Source organism: Heteronotia binoei, chromosome 1, assembly GCF_032191835.1.
Source record: "Heteronotia binoei isolate CCM8104 ecotype False Entrance Well chromosome 1, APGP_CSIRO_Hbin_v1, whole genome shotgun sequence".
NCBI classification, from domain to species: domain Eukaryota; kingdom Metazoa; phylum Chordata; class Lepidosauria; order Squamata; family Gekkonidae; genus Heteronotia; species Heteronotia binoei.
This window is the reverse complement of record NC_083223.1, coordinates 127,062,212-127,079,301: the sequence shown is the minus strand read 5'-3', so window position 1 is coordinate 127,079,301 and position 17,090 is coordinate 127,062,212. Positions and strand designations below refer to the sequence as shown.

The 17,090-nt window shown below is 42.4% G+C and overlaps 1 protein-coding gene across 6 annotated transcripts in view; it reads right to left on the bottom strand.

Annotated features, from left to right (window-relative positions):
- Window positions 1-17,090, bottom strand: part of PHACTR2 (phosphatase and actin regulator 2) — a 179,025-nt gene that overhangs the window by 52,491 nt on the left and 109,444 nt on the right. For all 6 annotated transcript variants that reach the window (XM_060240455.1, XM_060240493.1, XM_060240464.1 and 3 more), the window contains exon 2: window positions 1,014-1,181. In XM_060240455.1, coding sequence (XP_060096438.1) covers window positions 1,014-1,181 — 168 coding nt within the window. The remainder of the gene's footprint in view (window positions 1-1,013; window positions 1,182-17,090) is intronic.

Below are 17,090 nucleotides of genomic sequence, written 5' to 3'. Positions count from 1 at the left end.
AACTTCCACCATGGGGTCCGGCAACTCTTGCCCATACTTGACTATGAGACATGTGATAGGGAGGAAAACACTAGGTGTTGCACAAGATAAAACAAAGAAGAAACTGTGGTCCAAAACAACTGCAGAAATCAAAGTTCTTTGTATCCTAAGCCCACATAATATCAGGTCAAACAATCACTATATGAGTTTATTAAGAAAACCCAGATCCAGGGAACCATCTGTAAGCGACTTGGAGGCCTACGTGACAACCTGATGACCTTTTCTGATAACCTGGAGAACATTTACCTCATCACAGAGAGAGCGGTGGGGGGGGAGAGACCCCAAGACATAAAAATGCTAGAAATTATTAATTTTGGATATTTTCTAAATTACAAGAATTCCAGTTGGCCATCCAGAGGCTTGTACTTGCACTGCAGATTGTAAACCTGAGATGTAAGGCCTTGATAGTCATCTAATTATTTTTAACATATATTTTTCTCATTTTTCTATAAGCAAAGGACCACGAAATAAATGACATAGTGGTAGAGCCACAATATTGAAATGAAGAGGTTGCTGGCTGCTTCATAAAGAAATGAGGTTCAACAACTGAGTTTCTCCTTCTGCTGTTACCAGCCAATATTGACTACTGATACTGTTTTTTCCTATGTTACTCCCACGGTACTGGATATGAATGAGGAAAGCAGCTGGAAAAACAAGTGTTTCATTTCTAGTTTGATTGTTACTACCTGAATCTCTCTACTTTGATTCAATATTGATTCAGGCAACTTTTGACAAAACAGGTAGGTTCAAGGAAACCTGATAAAATCAACAACTTCTGAAAGGATAATCAAGGAAAACATTAAAAAGGTTCAAATCAGAGAGAAAATTCACTAACACTTGAGACATTAGGAACGAAGACCTAATTGCATGGTTGTTTGGATTGGGTCCAATGCAATTAACAATATTAATATCAATATTAAATAAATATTAATGCTTTCCAGGCATCACATATTTGCTAGTTTGAACAACCATACCTGCTGATGTTTCTCTAAATGTTTCACTTGTCTTCTTTTTCCGCCATTTCCAAGGTTTAAAGATTTTGCCAATGCTGGAAAGTTTGCCTTTCCTCTTGAAAGGAGGAGTTCGGGATCCGGAGGTTGGCCCATCTGAATTTGCAATTGATGCTTTATCTATCCCATCAACTATACAAATAAAAAAAGACCAGTTAGAAATTTTTTTAAAAAAAAATATGTTGCTGAAATCTGTAGGACAGTGGTCAGATTCAAAACACCTTCTAAATTTTGTTTGATCTCTCAATCACAGGCACAATGAATGGAAAACACAAATGGAAGTACTACACAAAGAATAAGCCCAGGAAGCATGTTCTCCCTCAGAAAGCCCTGAAATACCGTTCTATTAACTTTCTAAATATGAGCATTTTAATCCCATCTTTCCTCCTAGGAGCTCAGACTGGCATATTTATTTATTTATTACATTCAATTTATATCCCGCCCTCTCCGCAAGCGGCATAGATATGCTGTCATCAGTCTTTCAGTTATCCTTATAAACAAAGCAGCTGTTCTCAGGACTCTAAAATACTCAGCCTCCCCCCGCCCCCCTCCAGTTGCACAAAAGTGCCTTGGTGCCATAAGTGTCACAGGCAATGTCTTGATCTGCTTTTACAGTTTGGCAATAAGAAGCAGCAAAAAAATGTTTTTCTTTTTAAATCCTTGCTGAGTGCACACAAACAAAAGCTAATTTAGTCCTTTCTCTTAGAAATTCACATACCAACAATCCATACAACATTTTCTAGATTTAATATGTAATTTGTAATTTTAATGTAATTAACGGAAAATAGTGTTAACTACTTGGTGGTAGAGAAAAGTGCCATCAAGTTGCAGCCAATTTATAGTGACCTCATAGGGTTATCATGGCAAGAGACATTCAGAGGTGGTTTGTCATTGCCAGCTTCTGCATCCTGACCCTGAACTTCCTTGGTGGTCTGCCATCCAAATACTAACCAGGGCTGACTCTACTTAGCTTCCAAGAGCTGATGAGATTGGGTTAGCCTGACTCATTCAGGTAATGTTAAATAGTTAAGAGCGTTTAATTTTCTCTGCATTACATCCACTGAGAATAGTACAAAAATAATACTTGCAGTATTAATGAATAGCTGGTGAATAAGTGCTGCTATAGTTTCCTATTGTTTGCAGTCAACAAGACTATTTGCTGTCCTGATCGCACTGGTTTTTAAACTCCTTCCTTTCAGTTCAGTACTTGCTTCCCTTTGCTGTAACTATCAAAAGAGGCAATGACTCACAATCTTATCTAACAACAAAAAAATCTGTTGAATTGCTACTTTATACTGAAATATATCATGTGTATTTACTGTATTCTCTTTATTGTTAAATAAGGTTGTGAAGTTTTCTGAAATCCTTACTAACCTGATGCCAAAAATAAGGATTCCAGTTTTGACAAAGGAATGAAAAAGCTGGTTCAACTGGTAGATGCGTCATTCTTTGGTTCTGCGTCATCATCTGTTAATGCAGCTCTTAACATGTTAAGTATTCATCAGAGCCATTTAATGCAGCAGAAATAGCAAAAAAAAAGTAGAGAAATGCAAGCTATTTCTACACAGCAACCATTTTCTGGACACCTCTTGCAGTGACAACAATGTACCTAACAGCAATTTATCCTGCAGTTGCCTGCCTCAGCCCCCCATGGGCATCTTCTCCCACCACACACCATCGGAGGGATTCTGTCTATATGTAGTTTAAGAAGCAGAAACTGCTAGATCACTACAGCACAATACAGAGAGCCAGGGCTTTTTTTGTAGAAAAAGCCCAGCAGGAACTCATTTGCTTATTAGGCCACAACCTCTGATGTCACCATTGTTTCACAAAGAGCTTTTTGTTGAAAAAAACCAGCAAGAACTCATTTGCATATAAGACCACACCCCCTAGCAATAAGCCAACCGGAACTGCATTCCTGTGTGTCCCTGCTCAAGAAAAGCCCTGCTGAGAGCAATCTACTGCCATAATCAGTAGTGGTCACCTTTGGAATTCAAACAAATCACAAAAATGGCTGCTGCTGAAAGTTAGGGTTGCCAAGTCCAATTCAAGAAATATCTGGGGACTTTGGGGGTGGAGCCAGGAGACTTTGGGGGTGGAGCCAGGAGACATCGGGGCGGAGCCAGGAATAAGGGTGTGACAAGCATAATTGAACTCCAAGGGAGTTCTGGCCATCACATTTAAAGGAACCGCACACCTTTTAAAATGTCTTCCTTCCATAGAAAATAATGAAGGATAGGGGCACCTTCTTTTGGGGCTCACAGAACGGGACCCCCTGGTCCAATCGATTGAAATTTGGGAGATACTTTGGGGAGAGTCACTAGATACTATACTGAAAATTTGGTGCCTCTACCTCAAAAAACAGCTCCCCCAGAGCCCCCGAAACCTCCAGATCAATTCCCCATTATACCCTATGAGAATCAATCTCCACATAGAGAATAATGCTCAGCAGACGTGTCCCCACCTATTTCTGGCGACTATGAAGGGGATGCTGCCAACTTCTTCAAAGTAACACAGACACACCATCCCAAGAGGAAGCCTTTCAATCAGCAACTGAAGCCTCCAGAGGTAGAAACGCACATGGTCCAGACTCCCCAAGGAGATGCCACCCGGCAGCCGGAGAGGATGCAAGGACTACAAGTCCCAGCATGCACCTCGCGAAGGGAGGCCGGACTGGAGCGAATAGCAGGCCGGCAGTGGGCAGGTCTTTGTGACTTGGAGGAAGGGAGAAGCCTGAAGCCAGGCAGGGAAAGAGACACTGCACTGTTCACCCCCACCCCACCCCCGCTATCAGATTTTTAGAGAGCGGGGGATTAGGCTGCTAATCCAGGGGTCCCCCGGCAGGGCGGGGGGGGGGGAGTTGGGAAGCCTACTGAAAGTAGAGCCAATCACAAAATGTCAGGGATCAAGGTTATATAAAAGTCTAATAGTAACTCTTCAGACAGAGGCTCTGTTTAACAAGATGCACAGCCGATCAGAAGCCCTGTTGGGAAAAAGCTGCAACTAGCTCTGCCTACTTTCTAAAGCACTTGGTGGGCACCAGCAAAGATGTTGGTGGCTGTCATGGCACCACAGAAACCATGTTGGGGATCACTGGCCTACTAGCTCCTCTGACTTCCTGATAATTTTAAAAAAATAAAAGCAAGTCCCTATTCCTTTTTGTTGTCCACAAATTTCTCTGGATTACATTTTTAAAAAACCTGAGGAAACCGTCGTCAGAAAGAATGGCAGTCATGGGGGGGCTGAAGCAAGAAAAATGGTGCCAATGTGAGTAGGACTTTCAAAAATTTGCATCTTCCTATCCACACTGCATGGAAAGGCATCTTAACTGCAATCTTTTGAAAGGTTTGGGAGAGAATGCATCAAAGCAGGGGAAAATCCAGAAGGTAAATGATTAGGGAGTATAGGGGCAATGTTATGGGAGTGCTCTAAAAAAACAAAATGCTGTAGTTTTGATCTCAAATTTAAGGAAACTGTGTGGAAGCAATCAATGTCGAAGTAGAAAAGAGAACTATTTATTGTTCAGTAGCTTGTTTCCATATATTTTAGATTTTTGCTATGCCCTTCAAGGCTCCTCTGCATATAGTTGCTATACTGGGCTGGACTGAGCCCATGAAAAGCATGACATCGGTGGTGACATGAAGAAAGAAGAAATCTTCATCTTTGTTGTATGTGAGGAGAAGGATGTCACATATAAAAATTCATCACCTGATGGGATGAGTTTTCAGGGGCAAACTAACCTTAGTTTAGTGGGATTCAGAATTTATAAATGTCCATTTTACTTAGGGCTGCCAACTCTGGTCTAGAGAACACCTACAGATTTGGGGGCAGTGCCTATGGAGGGGTTAGGGGAGGGATTTCACCTAGAAGTTGCCATTTTCTCCAGTGGAACAGATGAGTTATAATTTTTTTGAGGGGAACTCTCTGGGGATCAGCTGTGATTCCAGCAGAACTCCAGCTCCCCACATAGAGGCTGGCAGCCCTAGGTCTGACTCGGTTCAATGAGAAGAAAAACTTGCAGACTCTGAATATTTGGATACCTGATTAGAATTTGTTTTTGATGCTATCAGATCCAATAGAACAAACTTCTGCAGAGTTAAATTAGAAATACTCCAATATAAAAATTCTTAGAAAACAACCACCCACTTCCATGCCCACTTTTTTTCTTCTTAGACCAGAAAATAAATAATTAATTTCTGCTGCACTTCCCCTCAGAATAGTGCAACCGGCTTCTATGCATTTTTCTTCACCTTGCTTTAAAACCGTTAACTTCAGGAAGTTCTTTCATGAGCAAAGTGTTCTGACAGCATTTTAATTAAGGGAAAAGGAAAAGCTTGGATATTAACGTGGGTGGTTGAATTGCAGTTTCCAGATGGGGCTACCAATGTGGCAAAATGTTAATTAGACTGCCTGCTACAGAAGAGATTAAGAGTGTAGGTAGTGGTGCTTGCAAGTGAATCCTGACTTTTGCCTTAATACAGAGAGAAAAGGGTAGAGAAGTCTCTTTCTGTCACCTTGAGATTGCAGCAAAGATAAAGAGGAAGCACACTCTCCTCTCTATTTCAGTGTTTGATGGTAATGTTATTTTTTCAAAAAAGCTTCCCCTGCCCAGACAGCATACTCACTCACTCAAAAGCCTTTATTGGCATATATCAGATTATAAACAAAGATAAACAGATACAGAAATAACAAAAACAGTCATATGCAGCTATACATTGGACAATCGATCCTTGATTACCAGACTCAAGAATAAAGCAACCTTTTCAGTTATTTCAGATGACAAATCATTCAGAAGCCGGCAAACCTTTACAGTGTCTGAGCAGCCTGTCATATTGAACAAAATTAGATCTAGAAACCTAAGGTGTATAATATCATATAGGGCAGGGATCCCCAACCCCCAGTCCGTGGACCGGTACCAGTCCGTGGCCTGTTAGCAACCAGGCTGTGAGCTGTATAATTATTTCATTATATATTATAGTAATAATAAAAATAAGAAGACGATGACATTGGATTTATATCCTGCCCTCCACTCCAAATTTCAGAGTCTCAGAGTGGCTTACAATCTCCTTTACCTTCCTCTCCCACAACAGACACCCTGTGAGGTGGATGGGGCTGAGAGAGCTCTCCCAGAAGCTGCCCTTTCAAGGACAACTCTGAGAGCTATGGCTGACCAAGGCCATTGCAGCAGCTGCAAGTGGAGGAGTGGGGAATCAAACCCAGTTCTCCCTGATAAGAGTCTGCACACTTAACCACCATGCCAAACTAATAAAGTACACAATTGTATCATCCTGAAACCATCGCCCCCACCCCAGTCCCTGGAAAAATTGTCTTCCACAAAACTGGTCCCTGGTGCTGAAAAGGTTGGGGACCACTGATATAGGGGACAATAAAGAAGAATAGCATACAACACCCAATAACCAATGCAATAGGACTGGGATTGCAGAACTAAAAACAGTGCAAACTGAAAACAAAGATGCACATGGATATTAACTCCCATATGTAATGATAGAAATTCATGTCAATGTTTCCAGAATGGAAGCTGTGATTGTAACTATGGAGTTCTTAGAACACTAAGGGCCTGTTTAGACGCACAGTTTAATCAGTTGTTGCTGCTGTTTCCTACTGGATTAAAAGTGTCTGATCAGAAAGCAACATCTGCCTCCCGGTAGTCAATTGTTGTCGCGCCCCCCCCCCCAATCCTTCTCCAAACCGGATTGTTTTGTTATCTGTTCCTTTGCGGTGTTTTTTGAGTTGTCCGGTTTCACCTCGTAGTTTTCTCCATCTGGATAGTTCTGCTGCTATATTAACCAACTTCCAGATGTCTGAAAACTGCCCCAGAGCAAAAGGAGCCTCAGACATCCAGTTTATGGTCACCATTTTTTTTTACTACTTAGCGATATGCACATAATCGCATAACCACATAATGTTTTCTGGCCTATGTGCATGTGCGCATAATGTGCTTGTGCACACAATAGTGGGGGAAACAAAAAAAAACCTGCATGGTGCTCCCGTATGGATGGCAGAAGACCGTTTCACCACGGAGTGATTCGAATTGCAGTATGGCAATCTGATCGATAATATCTGGAACAAAGATATTCGGAACAGAACCGGGTCAGTTTAACATGAACTCAACACGTTGTGTGAACAGGGCCTAAGAGTATTTACTATGCAAATGTATAGTGTATTGGGACACTTAGTGTAGAGGGAGATTTTGATCTGATTAATGATACTCTGCCTAAATCCTTTTAGTCTCTTCTTTTACAAATTGTTTTAAAGCTCCAATATTTTTATTAGGGTTTGTAGAATCTTTCGGGCTCAAGTGCCGTGTTCTACTGGAGAAAGTTTTCCTTCCAGACATTTCGTTCTCAGCTGCGGAGAACATCCTCAGTGGCGTTGCAGCCGGAGCAGGCGCTCTGACCTTCTTGGCTGCTGTGCATTGAGTGGGGCCAGGGCTGCTGGAGAGCTATTTCTAGGCTGGAGGGGTGTGATGAAAGGGCAATTGGTTTGTGGATGTGCCCATTGTTTGGTGGGGCTTCCTGGAAGGGTAGTGATAAGGAAACTGAAATTTGATAACTCCAATATTTTCTTAGATACAGGGCTTTTTTTAGCAGGAATGCACAGGAATGCAGTTCTAGCTGGCTTGGCATCAGGGTGTGTGGCCTAATATGTAAATAAGTTCCTGCTAAGATGTATAATAATACCCTAACTTAACAAATCAGTGCCACATATATCTATAATGGATAGATATGATGGATAAGGATTTACACTTTATTCCATTTCCAGATTGTTTTTCATATACGTTTTTCTAAAAGTGTAACACTAATCAGAATGTAGAGGGAATATTCAGAAATGACACAGAGCTACAATCTTGTTTTAAAAGCAAAAGCTGTTTTGCTTCCCGCCTCCCTTCTCCCCCCCCCCCCCCCCGGCTTCCAGTCAGATCTCACTAACTGGAGAGCCAAACAGTTGGATTGGTTCAGTCAAACTCCTCTCAAGTACTTTCATTTCCTAGTTTTCTAAAATCTGAACAAGATAGAACAGGGGTGTCAAACATGCAGCCTGGGGACTGAATCAGGCCCTTGGAGGGCTCCTATCAGGCCCCCAAGCAATTGGCTCTTGTCTGCTTCCTTCTCCCTCTCTCTTGCTTCCTTCTGCATCTCACCTTGCTTTGCAAGGCTTGCTCAATCGCACAGGAGCAACGGAGCAAAATCTTGATTTTCTCCATTGGTTGAGGCTCCTTCTTCTTCTGGTCCCCTGGGGAGGGAGGGAAAGAGCCAGAGCTTCCTTTGCCCAGTTCCATGGATCCCACGGGAGAAATACAAAGAAAGCACCTATAAGACCAACAAGTGCTAATGTTTTAAGCATGTTTCATTTTAAGGTGCGTTTTTTTAAATCGTATTTGTCTGTGTCCTTTTAAAAGTTTATGTCTCTGCTACGTAATCATAAATAGATACACACATGGCCTGGCATAGCACAGCCTGGCCCGGCCCGACAAGGTCTCATTTATGTCAGATCCGGCCCTCATAACAAATGAGTTTGACACCCCTGGAAGATTACTTACATCCAGCAACTTTCTCAATGAAATCTCCGTTTCCCCTGGGTTATTTGCCCTGAAGTGGATGCTTCTGGGAAGTAGGTTTTCCTGTTTTCTCTCTGGCTTCTGCTCATTTACTGGACATGCAAACCAAGAGGGATGAACACAGTGATGTTAGGTACAGGAGAGAACCATGTTCTACTAAAGAATAAATTAGTTATGTGAAGTTGTTTCTGAACAATGCTGAAACCCTTTACAGAATATACTTCTGAAAACTAGATGCAATAAATGCAGGATGTCTCATTATCTTCAGTGCTTAGCACTACATAGTTTATAATGTACAACAAACATTCTTGCAGTTTACAATATACATTTACATAAAGGCAATTGCCAATTTACAATTTAATGAAAGAGTCCACTTCAAAGAGCACCGCTAATGCCCTTTGGAGAAACTGACTAACTGCACTTATACTGCTGTGAGCATTGGTTCCAGATAATATGAAGTGAATGATCAAATTAAGGCTGACACCGAAACACGGCTTTGTAAACCTAGGGAACGTGTTATCAGCTGCACTTCATATCAGCTACATGTATAAAGACATTGCCTTAATTTTCTGCAAAGCAACCTTGACTTTGTTGGCAACATCATTACTGATTTGGAGAAGCTTTTTCACATCTATCAGGACTTCGCATCTTTTGGAGTCTTCGTTCTGAGTGGACTTTTTCATTAAATTGTAAATTGGCAGTTGCCTTTATGTAAATGTATATTGTAAACTGCAAGGATGTTTGTTGTACATTATAAACTATGTAGTGCTAAGCACTAAACATAATGAGACATCCTGCATTTATTGCATCTAGTTTTCAGAAGTATATTCTGTAAAGGGTTTCAGCATTGTTCAGAAACAACTTCACATAACTAATTTATTCTTTAGTAGAACACGGTTCTCCCTTGTTCACTGGACAGCAGAAGCCATTGTGCAATGTCATTATGTCACTTCCAAGTGCCTAGAAGTGATGGCATGGCCTCATGCAGCACTCTAGGAATTCTCCTAATCTCTATGGTTTTTCCAAAGTGAATTACGGAAATTCCCAGAACATTGCACAATACTGTTTTCCCACAATACAATACCGTGGTGTTTATGCCCCTCCATATTTGAGGGTTTGGGGAGGGAAGGGACTTCAAGCACTTAAAAGTCCATCTTTCAAACTGGCCATTTTCTCCAAGTGAACTCATCTATGTCACCTGGAGCTCAGGCATAATCCCAGAAGATCTCCAGCTACCACCTGGAGGTTGGCAATATTACCAGTGGCCTTGTCAAAAACTTCTCAGGGCTGCAACTATTTTATTGCTCTTTTAATTTGCTAAAATTCTCTAACTGGTCAAATAACTTTATTGCGGCTTCAATGTATTTTGCTGTGGTTGGTCCTTGTGCCTTTACTGCTATTTTAACCATATTGCTGCTACTTTACTGATAGTACTGTTTTTATATGTACATTTCATTTATTTTGTAAACTACCTTGGTCATGTTTGTAAATAAACATTCTTAAACTGGTATGTTCTTTAGAATTACTTAATAAATAACACAACCTGTGCAGCAGTTTTGTAACATAAGTGCATATAAATTGTCCTTTTATTTCGATCACTGAACTATTTTTTCCAACATCTGTTGGCAATATCACACATTGAACTCTCTACTTCATTGAACTCTCTATCTGGCCTATAATCCATGTTTTTTCAGGGGACACCAAGGCATTTGTGCCAAGAAAAAAAGGTAACAGAATAGTAACATTAATTAAAATAACCTCTGCTTCATTTCTTAACACTGTTGTTCGCTGAACAAAATCATACAGATATCTCCCCCCTTCCCCATCAGTTAGGACATTATTCAGCTTGATTATTCCATATAATCCAACATTGCTTGCTCTTCAATAGCAATCATGCCTAAAATGCTCTTTGACTCATTATCCTAGGTTAAACCAAATGTAGAGAGTTCCAAGTGGCAGATTGTTTTAAGCAAGTAAATGTATGTTGAATACTCATAAACACCCTCCAAAAAGATGCAGTTTTAAAAAATCTGGGACCTGAGTAAGACACCAGCACATTCCCCCTATGTCATCCCAAATCACAAGCAACGCTTGTAGAAGAGGTGCCACTCAACTTTTTACCTATCATGTGTGTACCCATCACTATGCAACCTGGTCCTGTGTTCTCAGCAAGATGGGTGTGTGTAACCATCACCATTACAAGCAGGTCAGTATTGTATTATCAGTCAACTCAATAGCACAATAGCTGTTCTTTTGAAACTATTAAACATAGGATATATGACAGCATGTCTATAAATTGCAGTTTGCAATTTTTACATTTATAAATTTACTTACTATATTTAATTATGAACAGAACAATACTTTCACATTTTCTGTTTAAGAACAACTGGGGCCTTGTCAAAGCCAATGATGGCTTCTTTACCACACAGCACAGAAAATCAAACCCCTTGCAGATTTTTTTTTATTTGGCATCACATTTCAGAGTAAACAGCTGTTTCATTTAATGTTTCATATTCTCTACTAAGAAAGGAGAGTGACAAGTAGATTGCAAGGGGGGGGAATCTATTCAGTGCTTCTTTTCATTCAACTTCTTTACCTAACACATAGACTGATTTCAAAGGAAAAAAAATATCACGAACTGTATAGAGATTCAGTGGTATTTTAAAGTGTTTTAAGAATTATAATCTCCACTTAAGCAACAATCATTAAAAAAAACCAATTCCAGCACTGACATCATAAACTGTAATTGCAAAAATCAAAATTATAGAAGGGTTTGCTTTATAGAGATTTAATGACATTAATTTTATATTATCTGTGTTTTTAATTTTTTAATGGAATGTGGCCAAGGAACAACTACGCAAAACTCTATTTCCTTCCCCCACTCCAGCTGTCAGCACATCACAGCCCCATCCAGCTCCCTCCCCACTGCAGAAACTGTTAGATAAGAGATTTGCTGGCTTTATTAGGATTTCATGCATATCCCTATTTTTGAAGTTATGGAGTTTTAATGTGCAAATTCACCTTAATTATCTTTCCATTCCACCTGATATAAATGAATGGTGGTGTGGAAGGGTGTCTGAGACAAGCAAATGGCCAAACTAGACATGCCAAATCTATGTATTTAAGCCCAAATCAAAGAGAAAACAAAGTGGCGGCCATGATTTAAATGGAGTGTTTAAATGCTTGGGGTTAAATGGCAGGCATCTTTTAAGAGATTTGGAGTTTGCTATTTTATTTTTTGTTTTTAAACAGAAAATATTTTAACTATTATTGTAAGGAAAGGTAATATATAAATGTTTTAATAAATTAATATTTAAAGTACAAAAAGGACATGTGAGAAGAATATGAAAACTCCCCACCCCCTTGATTGCTTGTCTTAGGGTTGTACTTCTCACCTGATAGCCCACTCAGTTCTCCAAATCAGACATCCACCATTTCGTCTCTAAGTGATTGAAGAAGATAAGGATGGCTTAAACACATGGATCTGCTGCTTTCATCTCTAATCTAACTATCCATGTCTCTGTACTCGTGTGCACAACTGCAAAAAGAGGGGCCCGTCCCTCTGAGCAAAGAGATATTTATATGCTTAACTCTGGCTGAACATGCCCTTATACTTAAGAAAATAATCTTGAAACAGTAACTGTAGGCCAGACACCACAAACCTAGGACAGGATAGTACTGGCAATTACCTAAATGTCTCCTCTCCTATTTACCAACAAAACACATAAATTCTACTAAATAATAAATTCCCTCATATTGAATTATTAATTATTATGTATGTCAGGATCTAAATATATGTTATGTTTCCCTCATGTCCTCCCCACGGCTACCAAAAGAACTTTCAATCAGACATATACTACAAGTTTCATGCTCAAAACTCAGTTCCCAGGCATGCAGGGGGGCGAATTGCATTGAGACCACAGTGTGCAGGGAGAAGGCTCAAGCCTTCTCCTCCCACCACCATTTTCCTGACCTTAAATAACCCCAAGAAGCAGCTATTTATCATACTAGGGAAACCTATGTGCTGACATTAGTAGCCCTAGGTTTCTTCAGCAGGGTAAACCAGCACCACCTGGAACGATTTCAGGTTGGGAAAACAGCACAAGAGGAAAGAGTGCTGATTCAAATCAGGTCCCTGCATGCCTGAGAACTAAGTTCTGACAATGGAACTCCTAAGCTATGTGTGATCAAAAGTCCTTGTTGTTGACATGAGAAGGAAGCAAGAACAATACAGTTTATAGTTGAAGCCTTCCAAAAATGTAAATTACTTCAAGATTACTTTTAAATCTATAAGCAAAGTAGGATAAGAGGGTAGAGCCAGGTAATTTATAAGCAAAGTAAGATAAGAGGGTAGATCCAGGTGGCAGCTATGTTGGTCTGAAGCAGCAGAACGAAGTTTGAGTCCAATGGCACCTTTAAGACCAACAAATTATTTGGAGTTGAGAGTAGGCAGTGAAGTGGCCAAGTTTGCAGATGACACTAAATTGTTCAGGGTGGTAAGAACCAGAGAGGATTGTGAGGAATTCCAAAGGGATCTGTTGAGGCTGGGTGAGTGGGCATCAACATGGCAGATGCGGTTCAATGTGGCCAAGTGCAAAGTAATGCACATTGGGGCCAAGAATCCCAGCTACAAATACAAGTTGATGGGGTGTGAACTGGCAGAGACTGATCAAGAGAGAGATCTTGGGGTCGTGGTAGATAACTCACTGAAAATGTCAAGACAGTGTGCGATTGCAATAAAAAAGGCCAACGCCATGCTGGGAATTATTAGGAAGGGAATTGAAAACAAATCAGCCGGTATCATAATGCCCCTGTATAAATCAATGGTGCGGTCTCATTTGGAATACTGTGTGTAATTCTGGTCACCGCACCTCAAAAAGGATATTATAGCATTGGAAAAAGTGCAGAAAAGAGCAACTAGAATGATTAAAGGTTTGGAACACTTTCCCTATGAAGAAAGGTTAAAATGCTTGAGGCTCTTTAGCTTGGAGAAACGTCAACTGCGGGGTGACATGATAGAGGTTTACAAGATTATGCATGGGATGGAGAAGGTAGAGAAAGAAGTACTTTTCTCCCTTTCTCACAATACAAGAACTCGTGGGCATTCAATGAGATTGCTGAGCAGTCGGGTTAGAACGGATAAAGGGAGGTACTTCTTCACCCAAAGGGTGATTAACATGTGGAATTCACTGCCACAGGAGGCGGCGGCTACAAGCATAGCCAGCTTCAAGAGGGGTTTAGATAAAAATATGGAGCAGAGGTCCATCAGTGGCTATTAGCCACAGTGTGTGTGTGTGTGTGTGTGTATGTATATATATATATATATATATATACACACACACACACACACACACACATAATTTTTTTGGCCACTGTGTGACACAGAGTGTTGGACTGGATGGGCCATTGGCCAGATCCAATATGGCTTCTCTTATGTTCTCATGTCGTGCGCAGCACATGTGGACCCCCGTGTTCTTGGCCCTCTCCCGCTTTGAAGCAGGAGAGAGCCGGGCACCTTCCCGCCAACTTGAGCCGGAAGACAGTGAGCGTGCTCAAGAGCTGGAAGACAGTGGGCGTGCTCAGAGCTAGTGACTCTGACCACACTCACTCCCCGCCCCCACATCTTGCCAAGGCTTCCAAAGCCTCCGTCACCCAACCCCCTAGGCTGATCCTTACCCTCCCCCCGCCCTCCCTCTGTCGTGGCACTACAAGCCAGGCCACACTCTCCCCCCCCCCCACTGCTGTTGCTGCCAGCTTCAATGTGGCTGCGTGTGACTTCTAAGCCTTTGAAGGGCCCGTGGGAGGAAAGTTTGCTCTCCCTCCTTCCTGGAACTGGAAGTGAGGGGGAGCGAATTCTCCTATCGTGGGTCCTTCAAAGGCTTAGAAGCTGCATGCAGCCACATTGAAGCTGGTAAGAACCAGCCTAGGCTTGGCAGGGGGGGTGGGGTGAGTGGAGCGCAGTGCTGGAAGGGAGGGAGGGAGGAGGGGGTGGCGGTGGGGGGGGGTGAGGCGAGCGGAGTTTGGCTTCCAGCGCCACAAAGGAAGGGAGGGAGGGAGGGGGAGGGGCCGAGGGGCACAGCAGATCATGTCACAGGCTGGGGCCGGGTCAGGCAAAGTCCAGGGGCAGTCCAAGGTCTGTAGCTGGTGAGCAAAGAGGGTCCAAGGCGCCAAAACCGAATCACAGTCCAGGTATCGCAGGTCAGAGGTTCAGAAGCCGAAGTCAGGGGGTCCAGAAGTCAAAGCCAAAGTCAGGGGGTCCAGAAGCCAAAGTCAAAAGCCGAAGTGGATGCTAGAACATCAGGTAAGTGACTAGTTGCTTCCACAAAGCCTCCTCCCAAAGCCCACAGCGATATAGCCCTCTGCTGTCTGTTGCCCATTTGAGCTAATTGCTGGCTCAGAGAGGCAGCCAGGATCCTGCTGAGACTCAAGCATCCTCACTCCTAGAAGGGCCAGAATCCTTTCAAAACTCAGGGCGCATCTTGCTCATGAGCGTGCCGCCCTCCTCCGATCCCTGAGGTCCTGACGAAGGCGGTCACGCACACGAGCCACCCGAGAGGGCGAGGGAGGGGGGCTTGGATCTTCTCCAGCAGGAGGCAGGGGCACTGGTGCAGGTGGCAGGGGCACAGTTTCTTCTGCAGGCTCAGCTTTTTCTGCAGGGTCCCCAGCACCCATGACAGATCATGACAGAGGGAGGCACCCCTGTGGGAGCCAGACCCCTAGGCGGTTGCCTAGTTCGCCAACTCCTACGCGCCGGCCCTGTATATTTACATATTTTCTGTTGACACCTATGAATACTATCTAATGTTAAAAAAAGGATTTATATTGGTAATATGTGTAATGCTAAAAAAGGATTTATATTTGTATTTTAATGCAATCAAAATACTTAATTTTCAACATGGCCCCACGTACTTAAATCTGAAGAACTGGACCATGAACCAACAAGGAAGATCTTTCTACAAACATAAGAAAAGCCCCAAGTTTGCAGGAAAAAAACCTGAAATCATAAAAAACATATTGGGGGAGTTAATCCCTCCAAAAATAACAGAAGCAGCATCTGTACCTTTAAGAAATGAATGTCCCCTCAGTGCCTGCTCAATTGTTAGGCCAAATGCCCTCAAAACGAGGTTGGGGAATTAGTTTAATGGACACTTGGCTTTAATAGGAATCTTTTTATCAATGTATACCAGGCTCAACCATTCAGAGAGTGATGCTCGATAAACTGGACTCTAATTTAATAAAATCAATTGTAATTTATTTGAAATAATAGTTCTTTCACACAAGGTAAAAATACAAAACAATCACACATTCACACAGGCCTAAAGAAATATAGATAGATCGATAGGGGTACATATAAGGATGAACATACAGGGTGATACTACCTCTCGCAGACTCCAAGGAAGACTCCGATGGCGACGAATGAGGGAATGGGGGAATGGACCCGAAACTGATCAGGAATCGGGGATGGATCTATACAGCGGGTATTGGGGGTTGCTGAATAGAAAGCACACATGAGTGGAGTTGGGTCAGAGGTTAAATAGACTCCCTCAGACCCTTCAGGGGCTGGGAGGTCTTGGGGAGGAGCAGGGGGAGGCTCTATGATGAACAAGGAGGCAGGACATTAGCAGAGCCAATGGTAAGTCCCTTGCTGACACCTAATTGGATGCCAGTTTGGGCCAATGAACTTCACCTTAGTCCGGTGAACCTGGAAATTTCCAAGCTGCAATGCTGCCTGGGGCGGCTCCAAGGTATTAGACTGGGGTGAGAATGGGAATGGCTGGATACTTAAGGTTAAATGGGATTATCTGGGAAGGTGACAATAGGGAATCAAATACTGGCCTAGGTATCACCCGGGTTAGACAAAAGACTTGGTTGAGACAGGAGATGGTTTTCCTTTTATCTCATCTTCTGCTGGCAGGATCCATTGTCTAGGGTTCTGCTAAACAATCAGGACTAACAGTTGGGCTATTAATCCATTCATGAGGCAAATGGGTTGCTTGCAGGCAAAGGGTGACACATGGTGATTACGTGATCTTCCCACTGAGAAGGAATGAGTCCAGCCTGGCAGGGTATGCTTGGATCAGGAAAGCAAGATGGATTCTGCTGTTAGCCTTTGGTTCATGGAGACAGGCTGGAAACATGGTGGCCTGGCTTCTTCCACTGCAGTGGCCAAGACTGGGCACACAAGGAGCAGCTGGAGCATGTCTGTAGTTCTGACTAACACCCTTCGGAGATGTAGAATGCAAAGCTGCCACATAAGCCTTAGAAGCTGTGAGCAAAGTCCACTTCTTAGAGCAGATGTGTGAGAGCCAAATCTCCAGGCACCCTGGCAACCATACTGGTGGTCATGATGTCCATGTGTATGAAAAGTAGGGGGCTTTTCCTCACACAATGACCACTGCTTGTCAACCACAAGAGTACTGCCAGCCAGGCTGTTCATAAATTTTGGGGGAAGGTCCTTTTCA